At 45.4% G+C, this 23,661-nt stretch overlaps 1 protein-coding gene across 2 annotated transcripts in view; it reads left to right on the forward strand.

Moving 5' to 3' along the window:
- CHRNA7 (cholinergic receptor nicotinic alpha 7 subunit) overlaps positions 1-20,835 on the forward strand; it is a 55,746-nt gene extending 34,911 nt beyond the window's left edge. The window contains exons 3-8 of one of the 2 annotated variants that reach the window (XM_008058485.1): positions 3,333-3,412; positions 7,200-7,367; positions 7,979-8,173; positions 9,149-9,235; positions 13,990-14,099; positions 19,863-20,835. In XM_008058485.1, the coding sequence (XP_008056676.1) occupies positions 3,333-3,412; positions 7,200-7,367; positions 7,979-8,173; positions 9,149-9,235; positions 13,990-14,099; positions 19,863-20,381 (1,159 nt within the window). In that variant the 3' untranslated portion in view covers positions 20,382-20,835. The remainder of the gene's footprint in view (positions 1-3,332; positions 3,413-7,199; positions 7,368-7,978; positions 8,174-9,148; positions 9,236-13,989; positions 14,100-19,862) is intronic. The other variant, XM_021712562.1, reaches the window with a different exon arrangement.
- The last annotated feature ends 2,826 nt before the right edge of the window (positions 20,836-23,661 follow it).

Genomic DNA, 23,661 nt, shown 5'->3' on the forward strand with positions numbered 1-23,661 from the left:
AATTCACCTATGGGAAAGAGGCATAAAACTGCCATCATGGATATTTAAGATTTGAATTTGGACAACAATTACAGTGTTAAAATTTCATGTATTTCAATACTCTGTTTGGCGAACAATATTCAGATATCACTGAGTCACACAGGTAAGGTGTTGCTAATGGCAACAGTCTCTTATCTTGTTCTTACCCATTTGCCTTGTGATCTGGAGAGTCTCTTCAATTAAGTTGATCCAAATGCTGGAAGGAAAAGCTTGTAGGAACCTTTTTCTCCCAGAGTTGAATCACTGATCTAACAGATGCTCGCATTCTGTATTATAAATATGAAAGTCAGACAGGAAGAAACCCAAGCTTAAAATAAGCAAAGCTGTTTTTCTTGTGACATGCATCAGACCCCACTTTCTGTGTGGCTACTGCTGAGGGTGCACCGTAGGGGGGATGTATGCCGTGTCTGGTGCAGGTTTGCTGCCCTGTACCTGTAGGCACAAACTTGCATTTCTGAAAAGAGCAGTGCAAAGCTGAACTCTCATTTGGTAATACCTTTACAAGAGATTCAGATGCAAACACATCCATGGCAAGAGGTGTTTCAGTGTAACTTCCACCCAAAAGGGAGTTAAACGGACCATATAAATGAACACATTGGCATTCTCTGAAGAGTTGAAATTGTGTTAACAGTCATTTGAGTGAGTGTCTACTTTTATTGCCATTTTCACGTCCAAAGAATAGAAAATTTTGAAGTCAAACTTTTGCAAAGACCTTGAGGTCCCTCCCCAGAAGCTGAGGATTCCAGAGACTGTAGTTGAAAATCATGAAATTTTCCCAAGTGAGTTTGTGCGGGTCCACATTTCAGCTGTTTTGTGCCCAGTCACTGTATATAATGCAACTCGTTAACACAGTCAGATGCAGACCACAGTCAGGCAAAGGATGTTTACGCTTTGATCCTACCTCCTCCTCTCTTTTTCCCTGTGTGTGTGGAAGTAAGGGGGCAGATTGTCCTTTTGTGACAGCTGGGCCTCTCTCTCTCTCCCTGCCTTCCTCCCTCCTTCTCTTCCTTCCTTTCTTTAAATTCCATCACATTTTTTATTTGTTTCACATTCAAATCATGACTTCCTTGTATGATCTTTTCCTGGAGTTTTTGGTTGCCTTTTTTCTTATTACAGGAACTTTTTAAATGTGTCCTTATTTAAGACCATGGTGTTTTCCAGCTCATTATTTCTCCTTGCCCTTGCTCTGAATCCATTCAGGTCTCTCCTCAGTATCTTAACATCTTGCTCTGATTTGTACCCACTCCTTTCTAGGCCTATGGTACTGCTCATCATGAAAGTGCCTTTCTTGATATCTGCATGTTTAGTCTAAAAGCATATGTCATCTTTCTCGGTTTTCACCCTCATTGAGCCAAAGTTGACCAAGGAGACATATACCTGGAAAACAAGCTCTCAGTGCCCTTAAGTTTCTTGAGAATGCCTGTATGCCTTCATGCTTGGGTGGTTTCTTTCTGCTGCAGGAAACTTCTTTGGTAATTTTCTCCCTCCCATTCCTTCTCATGGTCTTGGATGGAGATTCTGTGAGTGAAGCAAGTTTCCCTGGCTTTGCACTCTGTACTGTTCCTCATTTCTATCCTACACTTTATCTCTGTGATTCCTATCAGCCAAACCTCCCACCCATTTGTAAAACATCATTTCAGAAATCATCTTTCATTTCCATACTGTTCTGTTTTATTAATTGCAATATCCTTCTGAATTTTTGTGAAAATATTACTTAAAAAAAATCTTTTCTTTGACTCTGGATCTTTTTTGTGTGTCTATCCTTGATTGTGTGCCTCTTGCTGAAGATGGTCCTTAAATATTTGTGATTCTGCGTTTTCCATGATGAAGATCCCAGGCTTAGGATGGGATGCTTGAGGCTCTGGAGACATGGGCAGCTCTTATTAGGGGCCCCATTTGGCAAAGTGAGGGGAACTTCATTCTGGCACCTTGACTGGCTGCCTGTGTTTTTTTGAGGTGGTTTGTTTTTCTTTATATGGAGGACTGTGTTGTAAGGGTGATTGGGATTTATTTTAATCAGGCGTGATAAGACACACAGACACAAGAATGCCCATCATGAAGGAAGAAGACTTTACTTCTAACTTCTTAGAAGCAGGGGCATAGCACAGCATGCAGGGTCCTGGGAAGGCACCAGGGTCGGTCAGGAGGCAGAAAGAAAAGGGTGGAAATGTGGGCAAGATGTTTTATTGTGGATTCTGCAGGAAGGAACGGGAGAGGCAGGGTAAGCAGGTTTAGACTTAGGATTGGCTGGTTTGAATAATTTTAGAAGATTCTTGGGCATAGTCACTCTTCCTGGTTAGCTGGTACCAGGCTCTGGGATGATGGGGGCAGGTGCATAGTGACCTCGAGTGCAACAGCCTGATAAGGGAGGTGTCTGGGAGCATGAGCTCTGGATTGATTGGTTTGTATTTGAACTGCAAGCTCTGGAACACGTTTTTTACTATCTCTGGGAATTGACTCTCCTCCCAGGTCCCTCCTGGTTCACAAGGCCCCAGATGTCAGAGCATTAGAGGACAGAAAATATAAGACATGGTTAATACACGCTGTTGGTTTAGTTGTTGCTGTTTCTTCATTGTGTGTGTGTGTGTGTGTGTGTGTGTGTGTGTGTGTGTGTGTGTGTGTACTTTTATCCTAGTTGTTAACTCCTGGCTGCAGGAACCTTGAACATGGGTGGGAGGGGGCTGGGGAGCATTCATCTAAGATTTGTACTCAATTCTGCTATCTTCACCCACCTTCCTTCTTGTCATCAGTCATTGTGGAGCCTGAACCCTCTGGGGCTTTGTGTGTGTCCAGCCCCCTCCCACACCTGTAGTTGCAAACATTCACAATATATGTGTGAAGCACCAGTCATTGTTGGCTCCATTCCAGAAGATGGACCTAGAGCTTTGAACACAGCAGGTCGAAATCCCCGCCCCACAGGGCTGATGGGGTGGCTGCCTGCTCCCACCTACCTGCTCTTTATCTCCACATATGTGGTGGAATGTCTCATCTGCTGGTGTCCTCCTAACCTTTTTTCAGGTTTCCGTTTGGTTTAGAGCTTTGTCTTGTATACATTATGAAAAAAATCATAGTTCAGTGTGAAAATTGAAATGGGGGCAGACTGGGGCCCCTCCCAAGCTGTGCTCTGAGAAGACCTCACAGGTGAGCTGCAGGGGTACTCTCACTGTGGAGTTGCCCTGGTACAGGCAGGAGCCCCTCAAAGCTCTGCTGCTTCAACCACAGTGACAGACCCAAGGGCATCAGGAAGCCTGCAGCCTGGCAGCACTAGCTCATTACATCTTTTCCTGTTCCAGTGCTGATGAGCGCTTTGACGCCACATTCCACACCAACGTGTTGGTGAATTCTTCTGGACATTGCCAGTACCTCCCTCCAGGTAAGTTGCACCTCTCTGTCCTCCTCCAGTGAGAACACTTAATTGAGTTTGGGTGACAGTGTGGACAGCACCACCTGTGTGGTTGACCAGATCTGGACACCGAGGATCTTTTCCCTCTGGTCACTCCCACCCCTCCTCTTTATTCTCTTCTGTGTTTTCATGTGTTTCACTCGTCTCGGACTCCTGATGGCTCAAGCCGTCTTTGCCAGTGAGTATCATGTGTTCTTATTTCTGCCTTGTGTTCTTCAAAGTTAATCTACAACTAAAGTGAGTCTCCCTTGCTGGGTAATTTCCACCTCACCTTGCAACCTGCAGGCTAGATCTACAGGCCTCGCTCCTCCATTCCGGCTTGCCATTGTCCTTCCCTCCAGACTCGGCATTTTGGCAGGTGCAGCCCTGTAGCTGCTGGGGTGAGATGTGGGTCTGGGGATCTGGTCTTGAATGTGTCAGTTGAAGAGCATATGCAGGTCACATACCTGATCCGGTCCAGTGGTTTCAAGGGAGTGCTACTTGTTAGTGACCTACTTGTTCCTGAAGGAGTTTCTCTCAATCCCTCAGTGGTTCACACTTTCTGGATTGATTCTTTCTGCATCAGCCCTTCATTTCAATGGGATTCACAGGGCCCTGGGCTGCTCAATGGACCATCCAGACATGGGAAATCGGGTTACAGCTTTTGAGGTACATCCAGGATATGTTTTAGCAAACTACTATTAACAGTTGGGTTTTTTGATCTTCAGAAGATTTTTTTTAACATATTCTTTTCTAAGAATATCTTCCCCACTGTAACTGTTTGCTTCGTTTAACTTTCTACTTGCAGGCAGCCTACATATATCTCCTTATCTTATGGTTACTGTTCACTTTCTCTCTCTCTCTCTCTCTCTCTCTCTCTCTCTCTCACACACACACACACACACACACACACACACACACACACCACAAACACACTCATATGCTCTGACATGTACACACACATCTCACACATATCACACACTCACGTGCTTAAACACTCACATGCATATACCACACACACTCATACACACACACAAACACTCTAATACAGTCTCATACTCACATACTCATATGCTATCACATATACACAAGCTTCTACACTCTCACATGCATGCTCATATACACACACACCACACTGTCATACCCACACAAGCATACTCACCACACAGTGTCACACTCACATGCACATACCACACACACCTCACACACATACCACCTACTCTAACACATACACAAGCTTCTGCACTCTTATATGCACTCACATACCACACTCATACTCACATACTCACACTCACATGCACATATCACACACAGTCACACACACCTCACATACATCACACACGCTCACACAGACACACATATCCCAACCTCACACACATCACACAATCTCACACTCACACACTCACACGTGACCCCCTCCAACAGTCAGTTGCTGTCTCAGGCCTTTCAGCCCCTCTTGCAGCGCACAGCCAGGCTGGCGTTGGTTTTTGGGGTGGTTGTTTACATGCTTTCCCTGTCGGCAGGTGGTTCGCATCCCATGGGCAGAATCTGTGTCTGCTCACCTTAGAATCCGCCCCTGAATGAATGAATGAGTGAGTGACTGAACCTGCCAGAGGTAGATGCCTCCCAGCAATGTTTGCTCAGATTGAAGAAGGCCAATTTTCTGTCTCAGAGCATCTGCTTTCCCGCTACTGCCTGGCATCTCCTCCTCACAGCAGGCCCCTTGCAACAGGCTGGGGGGTAAGCCTTCCTTCACATGGAAGGTCTTTCTCTCCAAGCCTGCACGGTGCCGATTCTATTATGAGGGCTATTTTAGAAAACAACCTCCAGTAGTCACCAGTGTAGAAGAACATGGTGCTGCAGATTGTTTGAAGGCTGAGGCTATTTTCGGCAACAGGCGCACAATCCTGATCCTTGAGCTGCCTGAGTGCAGCAGCCTCTTCTGGGGCTCCATTCCTGTGTCCCCCCCTCAGTGGCCCAGGACCCTTATCAGGACCGAACATATTGTGCTGTGACCATGAGGGCCTCCCTCACACCGTTAGGGAAGGCTCACAGCTGCCTGGCTTGGGGTATCCTGGGGAAGTACAGAATTGGCTCAGGACACTGCTCTGTCATGGTTAGGGAAACATGGGTGAAAAGGAATATTTTGGCTTTAAAATAGAGATTTGATTACAACATGACTTCCCCTGTGTCATGTGTTTATTTTTTAATAGCTTTATTGAGGTAGAATTTACATATCATGCATTTTAAGTGCATGATTCAACAATTTTTAGTATATTTACAGAGTTATGCAACCATGACCACAATCTGGTTTTAGAACAGTCCCATCGCCCCACAAAGATCCCTTCTGCCTGTTTGCAGCCAATCCCCATTCCCACTCCCAGCAACCACTGATCTGTTTTCTGTCTCTAGAAATTCTCTTTTGTGGGTCATTTCATGGAAATGGATTTACAAGGTTATAGAACCTTCTAATTTGCAGACCATGTGGCAGACCATGGGGCACCCAGCATATTAATGGGTGATGGCAACAGATTTCGCTGAACATTTGATACAGCGCTACAGTTCACACTTAAAAGAACTTGAAGGAAGGGGCCGGGCACAGTGGCTGAAGCCTGTCATCCCAGCACTGTGAGAGGCTGAGGTGAGAGGATTGCCGGAGCCCACCAGTTCAAGACTAGCCTGGGAAACTTGGCGAGACCTCATCTCTACAATAAAGAAAAAAAATTAGCCGGGCATGGTAGTGCACGCCTGTAGTTCTGGCTACCTGGAAGGCTGAGGCAGAAGGATCGCCTGAGGCCAGCAGGCCGATGCTGGGGTGGCTGTGAGCATGCCACTGCACTCCAGCCTGGGCGTTGGAGTGAGACTCCAACTCAAAATAAAAGAACTTGAGGGGATAAAGAGTGTATTATCTTTTCCCAACTAGACAGGGGGTGGTGTCCTTGTTCGAAAGACCCTTCCTCCATGCATGGCTTTCTTAATTCAGTAGCAGAAATTTGCAGAGCTCCTGCCCTGCTCCAGGATCCCTGGGACACTTAAGCTAGTCACTTCTTCCCAAGCCAGCTGATCCTTCTTTGGATAGGGAAGAGCGCTGGGTGTGAGTTACTGGAGTGACCTTTCCTTATCTCCTCCTCATGGCCCTCTTGGAACTTCACTTTCAACCTGCCCCGACCTGGAATAGCTTTGAATTGTCAGTGGAAACTCTTTCTTGTATCCAAGCACTATCTCTTCAACTTAAACCTGTCAGTTCTTTTTCTGTTCTTGATCTACAATTTAAACTAGTTAAAATTCTAGCTTCAGTTAGAACCTAAAGTACATTTCTAGATAATCGAGTGTTTTCCCAGTTTTTAACCCAAAGAAAATACCTGTCCCAGACCCACACTAAACACAAACACACACACACACACACACACACACACCCCTACCTTTCAGATTTTAACCCCTTCATTTTTATCAAATTCTTTGAGTTTTTTACATTCTTTACTTTTATAAGTCTGAAGATGCTTTTGGTAAAGGCAATTTTGTAGAGCGAGGTTTTTTGGAAAGAAAGTCCACAAAACAGTCTTTGACAGAACGTGTCAGAGTTGTGTTTGAATTTTAAAAGACAGTGAAGCTTCAGCTGAGCTATTCTAGAGATTTGGCAAAAAAAAAAGCCCTTTGCTCAGGACAGGGTTAGCTCAGTTTGGAGGGGCAGGACTGGCTGGAGGAACTGCTGTGCGTTTCGAGGACATCTCAGTCAGCTTCTGGGTCTGTCTTCTGACTGTTGCCATCACCCATGTAGGCATATTCAAGAGTTCCTGCTACATCGACGTGCGCTGGTTTCCCTTTGATGTGCAGAAGTGCACACTGAAGTTTGGTTCCTGGTCTTACGGAGGCTGGTCCTTGGATCTGCAGATGCAGGAGGCAGATATCAGTGGCTATATCCCCAACGGAGAGTGGGACCTCATGGGTAAGCCTTGAGACCAGCAGCCTGGAAGAAAGCTGCTTTATTCCTGAGCTAGCTTAAATTGTTTGGGATTTTCCACTATCCCTTTCAGTGTGAGTATTCAATGAACTCCTCAGCAGTCTCCATAATTTACTGAGCACTATCGAATGAGAAACAAAATACAATTAGGATATGCCAGACTTTCCAAGACGAGCTTGCAACTAAAGAGAGGACGTTTGAGTAAATCAGTGCTAATATAGGTATCCTCACATTATTCAAATCCACTCTACTTCTAAAAGCAGGTTGGACAGCAAATTGCAGTTGGTGGGAACCTAGATTTGATTATTTAAAAGAGAAAAATAATGATTACATTTTTAATGGTATAAAATGGGTGATGTATTATTACAATCATGTATTTCCAGTTCATCAAAATAATATCTACCAATTTACTCAACTACCACTAAGATGCTCTTAACTCTATAATAAACTAGCAAGGGCTTATTCAAGCACTAATCACCCAAGTTTTTAGCATTTTGCAAACTCCAAGGCTGTGCTTATGTGTGGCATACACATGAAAATAAACAGTAATGTGTTGCATTCTAACGATGGCTCCTTTTCTCTTCCTCCTCACGGAGGAATCCCCGGCAAGAGGAACGAGAAGTTCTACGAGTGTTGCAAGGAGCCATACCCGGACGTCACGTTCACAGTGACCATGCGCCGCAGAACCCTCTACTATGGCCTCAACCTGCTCATCCCCTGTGTGCTCATCTCCGCCCTTGCCCTGCTGGTGTTCTTGCTTCCTGCAGACTCCGGGGAGAAAATCTCCCTGGGTAAGTGCCTGGATCTCTGATGAGAGTCAAGGATCAGAGTCTGAGACCGGTGGCCCTTCCTTGAGGCCAGCTCTACAGGGCTCAATGAGGGTTGCAAGGGCCTGCTTGGTTCATCCTATACTTACCTACTAGGCCAGGATGGCTCCAGGACACTGGAGACTCCTGGTTCAGGCTGCGTGCTGGATGGCCGTGCCCTCCTGAGAATACTATAGGACCCTTAGGTCCTCAGCTCCTATGTGGAAAGTGGGCCTGCACAGGGAGGGCCCAGCTCAGTTCTGCGCTGAGGGGCCTGAAGTTCTCCCCTTCTGCTACCCCACCTGATCCTTGATGGTGACCCTTGGCATTCATTGTAGATGGGGAACAGCTTAGCTTAATATCAACTTGCATTTCAATGTTGCTATATTCAGTGTAATTCCTTAAGGTCACTCATATACAAAGACAAGAAAACTAAGATTTTGAATGGCGAAATGTGTTCTCACTATCTTAAAGAGTTACTAAAGATCCTATGTGGCATATGGTAGAAATCATTCTCAAACCCTGTCTTCTGAGTTTGAGGCTCAGAAAGGTTGAATGTTATATCCAAGGTCACACAGCTAATAAGTAGCAAACTTAACACCTGAAATCAGGTCTTAGACTGCATATTTTCTTTTTCTGGCTATCTGAAACTACCTCTTAATAATAATATAATAAGGAAAGTGAGAGGTAATTATGCCAAGTTAAATTTTTTAGCATGTGTTGATCCTTCCAGAGTTCTGGATCCTAAGCTTGTCTCCCACAGGGACTTTGGAACTCTGGCCAATGGTTTGGACTGTTCCCGGGAAAATGCACTTGCCCACATTTAGGGAAACCATACATCCTGTGACATTCTCCAGCCCTTCTGTAGTTCTGTGAATCTCGGGTTAGGGAACCCTGTAAAGCAGAATTGAGGACTTAGTGTATGGTTTGCTAAGGAACCACTGTGTGTTTATGTTTTAGGGATCACGGTTTTGCTCTCTCTTACTGTCTTCATGCTGCTTGTGGCTGAAATCATGCCGGCAACATCTGATTCTGTGCCGTTGATAGGTAAGGCAAGAGCTGGGCTCCTCATAAAGACACAGGTTTGGAAAGTACCCAGGATTTTCCTGTGGGTGAAACTAGGAGAAGCATGGCTATAATATCCCCAGCGGGGAGGAGATGACTTGCTGAACCTATTTAGGGTGACCCACAACCTCTGGTCACTTGGGCCCAAGTAAGGGGCACGGAGTATCTGGCTTTGTGGTTCGCCTTTAATTTTCAGAAATGCCCCCTTCCCCGCATAATTCTACCCCTCATGCTTTCTTTTGAAGCCAGATATTTTATCATTGGAGATTCATTATTTCAGTTTAAGATGTTGTTTTCCCACAAGCCTTTATTAAAATGGGGGAAGCACACACTTTAACTCTTTGCCACTATGTCCTGAGATAACTCAACGTCTCCATATAAAATAAAAGTCTTTGGTAAGATATAGACAGGACAGATATGTTTTGCCCGGGTCAGGTATAGGGCATGACCTTCTGTCCAGAGAGGGCCAATGAAAATGAAAGTCTCTACTGCCATTGGGTGGTAGAAGTGAGAAACAGAAATGCAGTCTGTGATTATGTCTGCTGGCCCTGCTGCCCAAGGACCCACACTATGTGGCTCACTAGGGGTGAGGTGGAGTGAGAGAACCTTACACAGACACCCCTGCTTTAGGAACCAAGCTGCCAATGACCTTTCTTTATGGAGCTCTCCACATGTGCAGCATTTTGGCCAGATAAACTGTTGGTATGAGAAGCCTTTGTGGGTGTCACATTTCCCTTGGTGCCATCCACACCCACTTTACAGCCTATTTGTTTTACCTTCCAACACATGGCTTTCAACAGAAACTTGCAACAGAGACTACCTTTCCTGGGGCGGTTGCAGGCCCTGGTTGATTGATGGCCCTACTGGGAGAGGCTTGGCTGGTGCATTTCCTGTGTCTAGAAGGATGATAGTTGGCCTCAAAGGCGTCAGCTTTGCTGCCCTCTATTAATGGAATTCCAGTTCTGCATTCCTTTGACCCCAGATCCCTCCACAGGTCCTTTAGTCTGCTCGGGCTGCCATGATAATATACCTGGGACCTGGGGTCTTAAACAACAAAAAAGTTATTTTCTCACAGTTATGGAGGCCAGTCGTCTGATACCAAAGTGTCAGCAGGGTTTCTCCTGAGGCCTCTCTTCTTGGCTTGCAAACAGCTGTCCGCATGATGCTTTATCCTCACATGGTGCTTCCTCTGTACATCACATTCCTGGTGTCTCTATGTCCAAATTTCCTCTTCTTCATTACAAGAATACGAGTTAGATTGGATTAGGGTTCACCCTGATGGCCCTATTTTACCTTAATAACCTCTTTAAATACAGTCACCTTCTGGGGAACCGAGGGTTAGGGCTTTGACATATGGATTGCAGCACACAATGGTCATGGTTTGGTCTGCCCTTTTTCTTCTTCTCAGAGGACCCTCATGCTGACTAAGTCCCAAATATCCACCTCTGGCAGAGCTCTGCTCAGGTACCTCTCAGTCTCTGTAGGAAAGCAGTAAGCTCCTTCCTCAGATGGTGGTCTCAGTCAGGTGTGTGGACTCTATACTTAGCCTCCTGCCCTGTAGTGCTTTCTGCGTGGGGCTCAACCCCCTTGAGTGAACAACCACATTAAAGATTTAATAATCAGAGTTGCCAATTAAAGAATGCCTCCTGAATGAGATTTCTCCTGTAATCCCAGCACTTTGGAAGGCTGAAGGGGGAGGATGACTTGAGCCCAGGAGTTTGAGATCAGCCTAGGTAACATAATGAGATCTTGTCTCTACAAAAACATCCAGAAAAATTAGCCTGGTGTGGTGGCATGCACCTGTAGTCTCAGCTACTCAGTAGGCTTAGGCGGACAGATTGTCTGAGCCCAGAAGGTGGAGGCTGCAGTGAACTATGATCATGCCACGGCACTCCAGCCTGGGAGATAGAGTGAAATGCTAACTCAAAATAAGTAGGCCAGGATTGATGGCTCAGCCTGTAATCCCAACACTCTGGGAGGCTGAGGTGAGTGGATTGCCTGAGCCTGCAGGTTCAAGACCCACCCAGGCAACTTGGTGAGACCTCGTCTCAATAAATAAAAAATTAGCTGGGTGTGGTAGTACACGCCTGTAGTTCCAGCTACTTGGAAGGCTGAGGCAGAAGAATTGCCGGAGCCCAGCAGGCTGAGGCTGTGGTGGCCAGGAGCATGTCACTGCACTCCAATCTGGGCGACAGAGTGCGACTCCAACTAAAAAATAAGTTAAAAAATAATAATAAATAAATAAAGTAAAGTAAATAAAGAATCCCTCCTCTGTGCCAGACTTTCTCCTGGATATCTTGGCCTATATAGTTGTTAATTCCTGCACTAATCCTGCAAGGAAGGCATTCTTGTCTTTCTTAGTTCGGATTACTATAACAGACTGTCACAGACATGTTGGCTTAAATAACAGATATTTCTCACAAATCCAGAGGCTGAAAGTTGGAGATCAGGGTGCCTTCACAGTCAGGTTCTGGTGAGGGATCACTTCCTGGTTTACAGATGGCCCTTTTCTTGCTGTGGTCTCACGTGACAGAAGGAGAGCTAATTAACTTTTTGGCCTCTTTTTATGAAGGACACAAATCTCATTCATGAGGGATCCCCCTCTAGTCACCTCCTCTGACACCAGATGCGTGAGTTTTTCTCCCACACTGACCCTTTCTTGGAAACCAGTTGGGTGTCCCACAACTCAATTCAGCTCTGATTCTGTGCACTGGAGTTAGCACAGGTTAAGGGCTTATCAGACTCTTCCCACTTGAGAAGTCAATTGCAAGTCTGGGATTTCTGTGCTGCTGATTGGCTGGCTATAAATTGGGAGGGGGGAATCCTAAAACCACTCCCTTGGGTTCAGTCATTTATTGGAAGGACTCATAGAATTCAGGGAAGTACTTTCCTTATATTTACTCATTTATCATAAAGGATACATATGAATGACCAGATGGAAGAAGTACATAGGGCAAGGCATATGGGAAGGAGTGAGGAACTTACATGCCTCTCTGGCGCCCTCCAGAAACCTTCCTGTGTTCAGCGATTGGAAGCTCTCTGAATCCTGGCCTTGGGGTTTTTATGGATGTTTCATTACATAGGCATGATCGATTACATCTTTGGTCATTGATGGCCAGCTCAATTCTCAGTTCCTTTCTCTATAAACACATGGTTGGTCACCCTGGCAACCAGCTCTTATCTGGAGACTACCCAAGAGCTCCCAGCCACCAGTCACCTCATTAGCACACAAAAGACACTTATTTTTAGATTTTTTAGGAGTCATCATACTGTTTTCCATAGAGAGGATCTACAAGGAACCCAAATGTGCCAAAAAGAAAAAATCAAACAGCCGTATTAAAAAGTGGGCAAAAGATATGAATAGACACTTCTCAAAAGAAGATACAGGAGAAGCCAACAAATATATGAAAAGATGCTCAGCCTCACTAAACATCAGAGAAATGCAAATTAAAACCACATTGAGATACCATCTAACTCCAGTCAGGTGGCCATCATCAATAACTTTAAAAAACAACAGATGCTGGAGAGGATGCAGAGAAAAGGGAACACTTCTACATTGTCCATGATACTCAGTAATCTGTCACAGAAACAAAGAATTGAGTATCACATGTTCTCACTCATAAGTGGACCCTGAACATTTATCATAATACTGTAAGAAAGGGATTGGCAATGATGGGAAACTGCTGGGGGGAAGGCACACAGCATCCATAAGGGGACCTGATCTCAAACCAGGCGAAATGGGGACCAAAGAGAGGCCCAAACTTTATCTGTATGATGACCACTTGTATACCTAATCCGGAATTGTACCCCACATCTTTTAAATAAAATAAAATAAAATACACGTATTACTTCATTTCAAGGGTTTTAGGAGCTACATGTCAAAAAATGAGAGAAAACGAAATATACATATTTCTTATCATAAATCACAAGATAACATCTCCCAAAGGCCCTACCTCCAAATACCATCCCACTGGGACTAGGGTTTTAACACCTGAATTTTGTGGGAACACTAACATTCAGTCTGTTGTACCACACCTGCTGAAGAGCTAAGGCCCAGACAGGCTGAGTAACCTGTCCAATCTCACAGCTGGCAGCCAGTGTAAAGCTCTTGCAGATGTGCCATACTGCTTCTCACCTGGGCCCAGGTGGAGAGACAAACCCATGGCCCATTGGACTGAGGCTGACGTTCATGGCCTGAAAAGTCACTGCCACTGGCCCCTTAGGCTGAGCAGCTGACCTCCCACTCCCTTGTCTCTCAGGGGCCAGAGCCAGACTCATTTTCCACACCAACACCCCAGTGTCCAGGGCTGATAAGGCAGCCAGGTGGGGCCCAGGTTTGTCCTTGTTGTACCCCCAGAACACATCCAAGGCCTGCAGTCATGATGGTGATCCACTCTAACCATCCAGAGCTTCTTCAGAGGAACCGCCTTCTCACTATCCTGCTGGGCACCACTAATTCAGTGATGAAGGAAAACAGAGTGAGCCTAAGGGCGCTTAGTGAGTCGAAGCCACCCTGTGGGTGAGATATTAGACTGCACTGGCCGGTCTCTGCCTGCCCAGAAGGTGAGCGGTAGGCTGCAGGCCTGACTGGAGTCAGGAGGTGGTCCTCCCCAGCACTTAGGGATCACGGTACCCTGAGACATTGGCGGTCAGAGAGCCTGGTCAGGGTGCGCCCGCCCTGTGACATTCAGTGCTGCAGGAACCCTGGTCTCACCCTGAGTCTGTTTTCTCCACAGCCCAGTACTTCGCCAGCACCATGATCATCGTGGGCCTCTCAGTGGTGGTGACGGTGATCGTGCTGCAGTACCACCACCACGACCCCGATGGGGGCAAGATGCCCAAGTGGGTATGTTTCCCGACCGTCGATGGAGTCAAAGCCCCTTCCTAAAGGAGGCTCCTCTTATGGTTTCTCTCTCTCTGTACCAGGCTGGAGTGCAGTGGTGCAATCATAGCTCAATGCAGCTTTGACCGCCTGGGCTCAAGTGATCCTGGAGCCCCGCCCCGGCCTTCCAAGTAGCTGGGACTACAGGTGTGTGCCACCACACCCAGCTCAGTTTTCACATTTTTTTGTAGCAACCAGGTTTTGCTGTGTTGCCCAGGCTGCTGTCAAACTCCTGGGCTTGAGTGACCTTCCTGTCTCAACCTTACAAGGTGCTGGGATTACAGGCATGAGCCACTGCACTCAGCCTGGTTTATCTCTTTTCAAAAAATCACAGACAGAAAAATGAGCATGCCTAAACACACAGCTTTATTTGTACAGACGTCACCTATCTGCATATCTCTGTGTAGAGTGCAGTCATGGCACTGTTGTTTAACTCGACAGTGCAGCGCAGGGCTCTCAGATGGGCTGTTCTGTGTGTTTTGCTAGGGCAGTGTTTAGAAACAGTTCTTTTGGATGTACACTGTGTTGCAGATGGAAGCAGCAGAGGAGACAGACGTGTAGTGACATGGTTGGGCTTCACATCAGAGTGAGGAGTGAACAGCCTGAGAAACAGAATGAGCTACGCACCAATACGTTCACTCACTCACATACAGGGATGAGATCTCACCAAAAGCCTGTAAAATAAAGGTTAACAGTCGCTAGTGGGTGAGGGGAAGGGGATAAAAGGCAATGGATGAAAGCATAAAGAACTGGCTCCCCCAGCCTGTCAGCCTAGCCTGGGTCACACCACCCTCCCCCAGCCACTCAGCGCCATGCCCAGCTGAGCCTGCTGGTGTTACCTATCCATGCGTGCTCCCAAGGAGTCCAGTGTCTGAGTTCTACACCCACCCTGGCCTGCACCCAGGAAGCTGTGATTAGGGCCTAGTGAGAACCTGGGTTCTTTCCACCTCACAGGAACCAAACTTGAGGCAGGGGACAGTTGTCCCAATCCCCACACATCATGTCGGCTCTACAAAGCTTCCTAGTGGCCTAAGGAAGGTTGGGAACTAAAAAGTCCCTCACACCAGTTTGTCCCTGGAGCTGTGTTGAAGTTCAGAAGGGATCTAGGAATCAGCAACATGCTGAATGCAACTGTGAGGGGTAAGATGCGGTTAGTCATCTACAAAACACTGGGTTTCTGGGCCCCCCAAAACATTCATTGTGTGAAAATTTATAGTTACCCAAATGTTAACTTAGTAAAGATTACTTTTAAAAAGTTGTTTTACTAAGTTACTGTTTCTTCTCATATTTATTTTCCCCATGCCTGTTCACCTCATACACTTAATAAAGACTCACTTGTGAGCATGGTAGTATGTACCTGTAGTCCAACTATTCCGGAAGCTGAGGCAGGAGGATCTTGTGAGCCCAGAAGATCAAGGTTGCAGCGAGCTATGGTCACACTCCAGACTGGGTGACAGAGCAGTACAGCAAGGCATGACCCCATCTCTTAAAAAAAAAACAAAAAAAACAACAAACCCATTGTAGCTCATAGTGCCAGCAGTAGCATAAGGTCAGCTTCCATGGTGACATCTCACAGATCACCTTGCTACATACAGTCCTTGAGACTTGTTTTGAGATGGACTCCTTAAAACACTGGGGTATATTCCCACACAGTTACCTACATTTTTGCCTGACTTCCTTAAAACCCTGACACACTTAGGCAAGAGGCCAGCCCAGAGTTGGGAGCTCTGAGTGTTGGGGCTTGCTTATTTGCATGTCTTTTTGTCCATCCATCTGTCTGTTTGAAGCAGGTATTACATGCACCTGTTTTAAAAGTCAAAATAAAATTAAAATTATACATAAGAAAACCCTGCTATCATCCTGCCCCTCACCTTGCGTCTACCACCAATACTGATGACTGTTTCATTGAATTCCTTCTAACATTTATTTTTGCAAATACAAAAATATAAACACTCTTATTTTTGTCAGTATTTTGACAGATGGGAAGATAAGGGAATTAAACCTGGGAGACACAAAACCATTTTTAATGACCCGGAGCACTCTACTGCTCCAGAAAAATCTTAATTAAGAGCATATGCTAATTATTCACCTCTCAGCATAAAAGCTTATTAAAACCAATTGGCTGCAAATGAAAGATGAAGCTTATACATCTCGCTTGCTTTATATAGCACAGTGCGTTTTTCTTTCATTCCATGTGTGTTTGAAACATAAACAGCCTCCAAGGGACTTTTATTATGATCTGTTCCTATGAAGAAGATACTGCCGAGTGCGGTGGCATTATGTGACATTTGCACAGCCAGAAACAAAACTGTAGCCTAACGGAGGAGGTCAAGAGCACAGTTTGAGAAGTGCCAAGAGGATAATTTTATCTTTTAAGATGCTCTGGCTTTGAAAGCTAATGATTTAGGCCATGGAACTCAAAATAGACTTGGCAGTGCAAATCGTATGAGCTTGAGGTGTGCAGGGGATGGGCAGCCCCCTGCTGTGTGTGGCAGAAGCACCTGGCACTGCTCAGCTCCACGTGTGTGCAGCAGCCTCTGTGTGCAGACTTGCACGCTGCCCTGGCTCAGGCTTTTGGGGTGCCTTCCTACAGGAGTGTGGGCTAAAGCTGCAGGAGTTTTGAATCGATCCTCATAGAGCCTTTTACAAATGAGGCTGGAGAAATCTAAATGAGTTAAGTGACTTAACTACTTGCTCATTGTATGGCCTTGAGCCAGTTTATTAGTTTCTTTGAGCCTCAGCTTCTTGGTCTGTAAAGTGAGGGGATTATACTCACTTCACAGAGCCCTGGAAGGCCCAGGTGAGATGACATCTATTATGAGCCCTGTATGAGGGCAGAGGTTTCACACGGGCCCGTGTGTCCCTGCCTCTTGCTAATTGGGAGAAAAACCCTCTCAGGTCAGCAGACCTAGCCTTTCTGGGACGTATAGAGTGCTGCCCGCTTGTAACGCTCGCTGCAAAACAAGGGTTTATCGTTACACAGCTGCAGTGAGACTGGTCCTCTGCTTTCCTATCCTTTTCATCGCCATCTCCAGACCTGTTTGCGGCATTTATCTTTGGTAAGATGTTATAAAAAGGTTGCCAGGAATGAAAGCCTTGCAGATATGAAGTTCACCATTTACTCTATGTACCTATGGATAGGAAATTTACCTGCTAGTTTGCTGATGAAATTCCCCCATCATCATAAAATGAAATGTGAATGAAATCAGGATCTGGCTAATTTTGGGGAAAGGACCCATTTGCCAAACCCTTATCTGGATAGGCTTGGAAGAATGTTTGGACTGAGGCTTCAGATGTCTCCCTTCTGAAGCAACACTTTGGACTGGAGACTAGCAAACATGGCATTGGCAGCCAAATCCAGCCCAATTGTTTTTGTAAATAATTTTTTTATATTACATTTTGGTTTATTATAGAGAAGGGGGTACAAGCAAGGATTAACTACACAAGCAGGCTGCATGCAGGTGAAGTTTGGGCCTCCAACTGGCCCTCACTACCCTTGGTGTAGGATCAGGTACTCTGTGTTGTTATGTGCCTCCCCCCATTCCCCTAGCAATGCCCAGCAACTGCTGATCCCTCCCTTGTGCTAATGTGACTAATGTTCAAGGCCTACTTATGAGTGAGAACGTGTGATGTTCAGTTCATTGTTTCTGTGACAGATCATTTAGTGTGATGGTCTCCAGCTCCTTCCAATTTGCTGCGGAGTTCATGATTTTGTTCTTCTTTATGGCTGCATAATACTCTATGGTGTATAAGTACCACATTTCCTTTATCCAGTCCACTTTTGATGGGCAGTAGGTTGGTTCCATGTTTTTGCTCTCATGAATCGTACTAGCTGCAATAAACATGCATGTGCAGGTGACTTTTTTGTAGAACGATTTATGTTCCTCCAGTTATAATCCCAGGAGAAAGATTTCTGGATCATATGAAGGTCAATTTTTAGTTCTTTTTAGGAATCACCACACTGCTTTCCATAGAGATTGAACTAGTTTGCACTCTCACCAACAGTGTAGAAGTGTTCTCTTTTCTCTGCACCAATGCCAGCATCTGTCGTTTTTGACTTATTAATGATGGCCATTCTTACTGAAGTTAGGTGTTATCTCGTAGTTTTGATTTGCACTTCTCTGATGATTAGTGAGGCGGAGCATTTTTTCATGTGTCTGTTAGCTGTTTGTATGTCATCTTTTGAAAAGTGTTCACATACTTTGCCCACTTTTTAATGAGGTTGTTTGTTTGTTTTTCCTTTCACTTGATTTGAGTTCCTTGTAGATCCTGGATGTTAGGCCTTTGTCAGATACATAGTTAGCAAATACTTTTTCCCATTCTGTGGACTGTCTCTTTACTCTCTTGATGGTTTCTTTTGCTGTGCAGAAGCTTTTCAGTTTGATGAGGTCCCACCTGCCTGTCTTAGCTTTTATGGTTTTCGCATTGGGGGACCTAGTCAAGAATTTGTTGCATACTGTGATGTGCATAAGGGTGTTTCTTACATTTTCTTCTAGGATTCTTATAGTTTGAGGTTTTATGTACAGGTCTTTGATCCATTTAGAGTTGATTTCCATATATGGTGATAGTTAGGGGTCCAGTTTCATTCTTCTGCATGTGGTCAGCCAGTTTCCCCAGCACCATTTGCTAAATATCATCTCTCTTCCCCAGTGGTTGATATTGGTGTGAATAATTTTTTTGAAAACAGCTACTCCCATCATCTGCGTGCTTTCTGTGTGTGCTACATCAGAATAGAGCAGGTGCAACACAGACCTTATGGCACACAGGACTAAAATATTTTCACTCTCTGACCCTTTACAGAAAGTTTGCCAACTTCTGCTTTCAACTTTTCAAAGTACTCTTATCTTATTTGATCTTCATTGAAGCCTCATGAGTTAGGTTAGAGGTTCTTCAGCTTCTTTGGTTCACAGCAAGTTCATGTCTCCAGAGTTTTTTTTTTTTTCCCACACAGCCCCTGGCCCAAAGAAATAACACCCAAAACTCTCTTTGTTAAATAGTTCCAAACAATTTAGTAAGTACTCATGCCTTAACAATGTAGCACCTGTGAGGCACAGCACTACCTCTCCTATCTTGAGACCAGATTATAGACAACTACTGTTGTTATCTGTTTCACCTGAATTTCTTTGTTAATTGCTTCTCATCGGGACAACTTTGAAAAGCAGGGTTGCACATATAGGACATCATCACAAGGGATGTGGTGATCAGGTGTTGGAAGTCTGAACTTCCTCGGGCTCCAAGTTCACATGGTGTCTGATGGATGTCCCAGGGTTGCCCTTGAAAATGTAAATTCTCCCAGGGGACCCCATGAGTTTGCAGTGGCCTTCTAGAGCCCATAACAGGTAGGTAGGGTGGGAGTCAGAGTTAGGTCTCCTGGTTCCCTGGTTACAGAAGAGGAAGGATCAGAGAGGGAAAGTGACAAAGGAAAGTGAGCTCAGGTGCTCTCTTAGCAAGACCGCCTTTTCCTCCCCTGAGGCTGACTTCCTTGAGTTTGCAGTGTGCCCTCCTAGCAGAAAAATGTAGCTGGTTCCCAGGGTGATTTTCCACAGCACTGTTATTCTGGTCTCTTGTGTGACCCAACTGTTAGTAAAGCAGGACAGACTCATCTGGAAGGCGATGCACCCTGGCACCCTGGGAGGCTCGACGCAGGGCTGGTCCCGTAGGATACCATTGCCGCGGGGGCCCAGCCGGGGCTGATGAACGCTCCTGAACGTCCTGTTGTCTCCCCAGACCAGAGTCATCCTCCTGAACTGGTGTGCATGGTTCCTGCGCATGAAGCGGCCCGGGGAGGACAAGGTGCGGCCGGCCTGCCAGCACAAGCAGCGCCGCTGCAGCCTGGCCAGCGTGGAAATGAGCGCCGTGGCCGCGCCCCCCGCCCCCAATGGGAACCTGCTGTACATCGGCTTCCGCGGCCTGGACGGCCTGCACTGCGCCCCGACGCCCGATTCCGGGGTGGTGTGCGGCCGCATGGCCTGCTCGCCCTCACACGACGAGCCCCTGCTGCACGGCGGGCAGGCCCCCGAGGGCGACCCGGACCTGGCCAAGATCCTGGAGGAGGTTCGCTACATCGCCAGCCGCTTCCGCTGCCAGGACGAGAGCGAGGCCGTGTGCAGCGAGTGGAAGTTCGCGGCCTGCGTGGTGGACCGCCTGTGCCTCATGGCCTTCTCGGTCTTCACCATCATCTGCACCATCGGCATCCTCATGTCGGCTCCCAACTTCGTGGAGGCTGTGTCCAAAGACTTTGCGTGAGCCGACCCGGGCCTGTCCCCGGAGAAACACGCAGATGGGCCTAGTTTTGGGTGTGGTGAGAATTGGGGGGCGCCCATCCCACCAACATTAAAAGCGACAACTTTGATGTCTCTTAAGCTGTCAGTCGTGTTGGTTATGATGTCTTTGTTACTCTAGGTAATAGGCTCTTAGCACCTTTCGGTTTAATCCTCTTGGATGGGCCAATCAATACCCTTGGCACATCCTTCCGGTGGGTAGCAGGGCCGCAGAGAGATCATTTTGCACATTTGCCCAGTCCTGGAAAACCCCTCAGAGTTTCTGGTGGCTCCACAGGGCAGGGGAGGCCTGTACCATTGGTTCTGCATGCCTGCATGCCACTTGCCATGAAGGCCCACATGGAAATTCAGCATTTGCTTTTGTCTGCCTACAAATCTAGATTGAGACTAATAATAAACCAGACTCACTAAATCCATTCAAATATTTGACTGGTCAGAGGAAAACAGGAAACAAAAACTAAAAACCTATTAGTTGGTTTTTCTGCAATTGAATTTTTATTCATTTTTTTCTTTACCAAATACAGTTGGTAGAAAGACACAATTTTATGCTGTTTCTACATGAGTGAGAGATGGGGGGAGAAAGAAAGAGAGAGAGAGAGAGAGGGAATTGATTTTGTAAACTATGCTTTTACCAGCCTGACTGATTTCTGAAAAAAATTCCCTGTTAGGGGAATCAGAGGGACACAGGTTTGTGTTGATTTCAAAATAGGACTGGACCCAGCTGAGTTGATGGGTGTTTCTCTGCCAGATCCCATATGAGCACCCCCCTACACACATACGCACACACTGAGGAGTTGAGGAAGTCTGTTGTATTCTGCAAAACCCAAAGGACAAGTAGAGTTCTACTAGAAGTAACAACCCAAAGGAATAAATTAAAGCTAAATTAAACAATTTATGTGTTTATTTTTAATGCATTAGATGATTCACATGTATGGGCAGCTGATGAGCCTGAGAAATGTGTGAATCCATACAGATGCCCAGCATGAAGGGAAAGTATTCCTCAGCTTTTCCTCCATGTGTCAGGCTCAAGGGCCAGAGGTTGGGAACTCCTCTGGTCCCCTGTGTGTCAGGCCCTGGGAGGGGATGTGTGGGCCATGGCTTCCCTGGATGCGGGGCCAGTGGCAGTCAGCAGAGAGGAGCTGGCTGACCTCAGTGGCTGCAGGTGAGCAACTACGGTTGCTGGCTTTTAGGGATCTGCCTTTCCCTGTTCCATTCAACCCAGAAAGCAGGCCCAGGGTCCATGGGTGGTTTCACTGGAGATGAGTGTTTTGAAAAGGAGAAACTTTACTTGGTGAACTAAGTGATGACACGGTTTTCCCATTAGATTATCTAGCTGACAATATCACTTTGCCCCTTCTCATTCTTCTTGTTTTTAAATGAGGTCAGAGGGTAATTCACCGTGAAAGACCTCTTCCATTCTATTGTGTCATCCAGCAGTTGCTCAGAACTCAGAGCTCAGAAGAGCAGAAGGATTCTGTGTTCTTAGAGATCTTTAATTTGCTTCTAACCCCCGAGTTGTGGGCACATTATGAGGGAAGATTAGCTTTTCAGAGTACAAGAAATTGGATACAATTTCCTAGCCTTCCACTTCATTCATTTCTGGGTAATATGCATAAACTTGTTTGCACTGGAGCAAGATGGAAGGGGTGTGTGTGTGTGTGTGTGTGTGTGTGTGTGTGTGTGTGTACGTACGTGCACAAGTACCTGTGTATGTGACTTAGGTCAAGAGACCGTGTTTCCAACAAAAAGGTTGGTAAGTCAGGACATTTCAGCCGCAGGATGCTTGAAGCATGCTCCTCCTCAGTGTTCACCTGTCCCATGTGGTATATGGATGAACAACCACAAACAAGATTTTGGTTTATTTGTTTCTATTAAAGTATCTTTGAAACAAGTAGAAGTGTTTTGATTTATAAAGATACTGCTTCATTTCTTACCATTATCCAAAAGTTGACCCCTACCACATTTCTACTTTAAAAAAAAAACCCTTCTGGGTTTGTATTTTATACAAAAAAAAAAAAAAGCAAATAAAACTAGTTTATATTTTGGCCACTCAAATAACTACTCTCACTTTTTTTTTCTTTTGAGTTGGAATCTCACTCTGTTGCCCAGGCTGGAGTGCAGTGGCAGGCTCACAGCCACCCAGTGTCGATCTGCTGAGCTCCGGCGATCCTTCCGCCTCAGCCTTCCAAGTAACCAGAATTACAGATGCCTGCTACCATGACTGACTAAACTTTCATTTATTGTAGAGATGAGGTCTCACCAAATCGCCTGGGCTGGTCTGGAACCCGTGGGCTCAGGCAATCCACTTGCCTTGGCCTCCCAAAGTGCTGGGATTACAGGCTGAGCCACCAATCCCGGTTTACTCTTATTTTTTAAAAGTAATAAGTAGATGAGCATGTAGTTAGAAAAAGTGTGAGTAGTTAAACGCAATAGCCTCCCACAGTCCCTGTTTTCTCTCCCCACAGGGACCACTGATGAGCTTCTAGGGGCATTTCTAGAAAGGAAGGAAAGTGGCCAAGAAGGAGGGAGGGGATGTGGAAAGAGACCTTCCCTTTCCAACACTTGTGTTCTGCACCTTGCTTTTTTCATGTGGTGTTTGTCTTAGAGACCTTTGCATAATAACATATAAAAATCTACCTCATTCCTCTTAATAGCTGCTTAGTGTTCCATTGTCTCAGTGGACTATAATTTATTTTAATAGTCTTTTATTGGTGAACATATTCAGTTTTTATTTTTGTATAGAAATCTATAATTAGTATTCTTGTACATATATCTTGGCATACTTTTGTGACAGTATCTTGGCATAAATTCCAACTTAGAAATTGAATTGCTGGAATTCAGGTTATGTTTTGGTAGATAATGCCAGATTATATTCCAGAAACTGGTCCATAGCTATAACTCCACCAAGAGTACAATAAAAGGGCCAGTTTCTCAGCTTTCTAGCCCTTGGTATTTTCAAACTTTATTTTTCCCAATGTGAGTGGTGAAAAAATGATATTGAGGAATATTTTGATTTTAGTTTATTGAGGGAAGTGGAACATCTTTTTAAATGTTTTTTGGTGATTTAAGTTTTTGTAAATTTTTCCAGTTTTTATTGGGTTATTGGCCTTTTCTTAATTCATTTGTTTAATTAGTCTGGGTCATTTTTGTCTTATATGTTGAAAATATTTTTATTTGTTTATCATTTGTCATTTAATGTTATTTATTGATTTGTTTATTTATTGGTATATAGAAATTTTAAGTTT

This window comes from Carlito syrichta, unplaced genomic scaffold (assembly GCF_000164805.1).
Source record: "Carlito syrichta isolate Samal-C Ts95f unplaced genomic scaffold, Tarsius_syrichta-2.0.1 Scaffold303363, whole genome shotgun sequence".
In the NCBI taxonomy this organism is placed as follows: domain Eukaryota; kingdom Metazoa; phylum Chordata; class Mammalia; order Primates; family Tarsiidae; genus Carlito; species Carlito syrichta.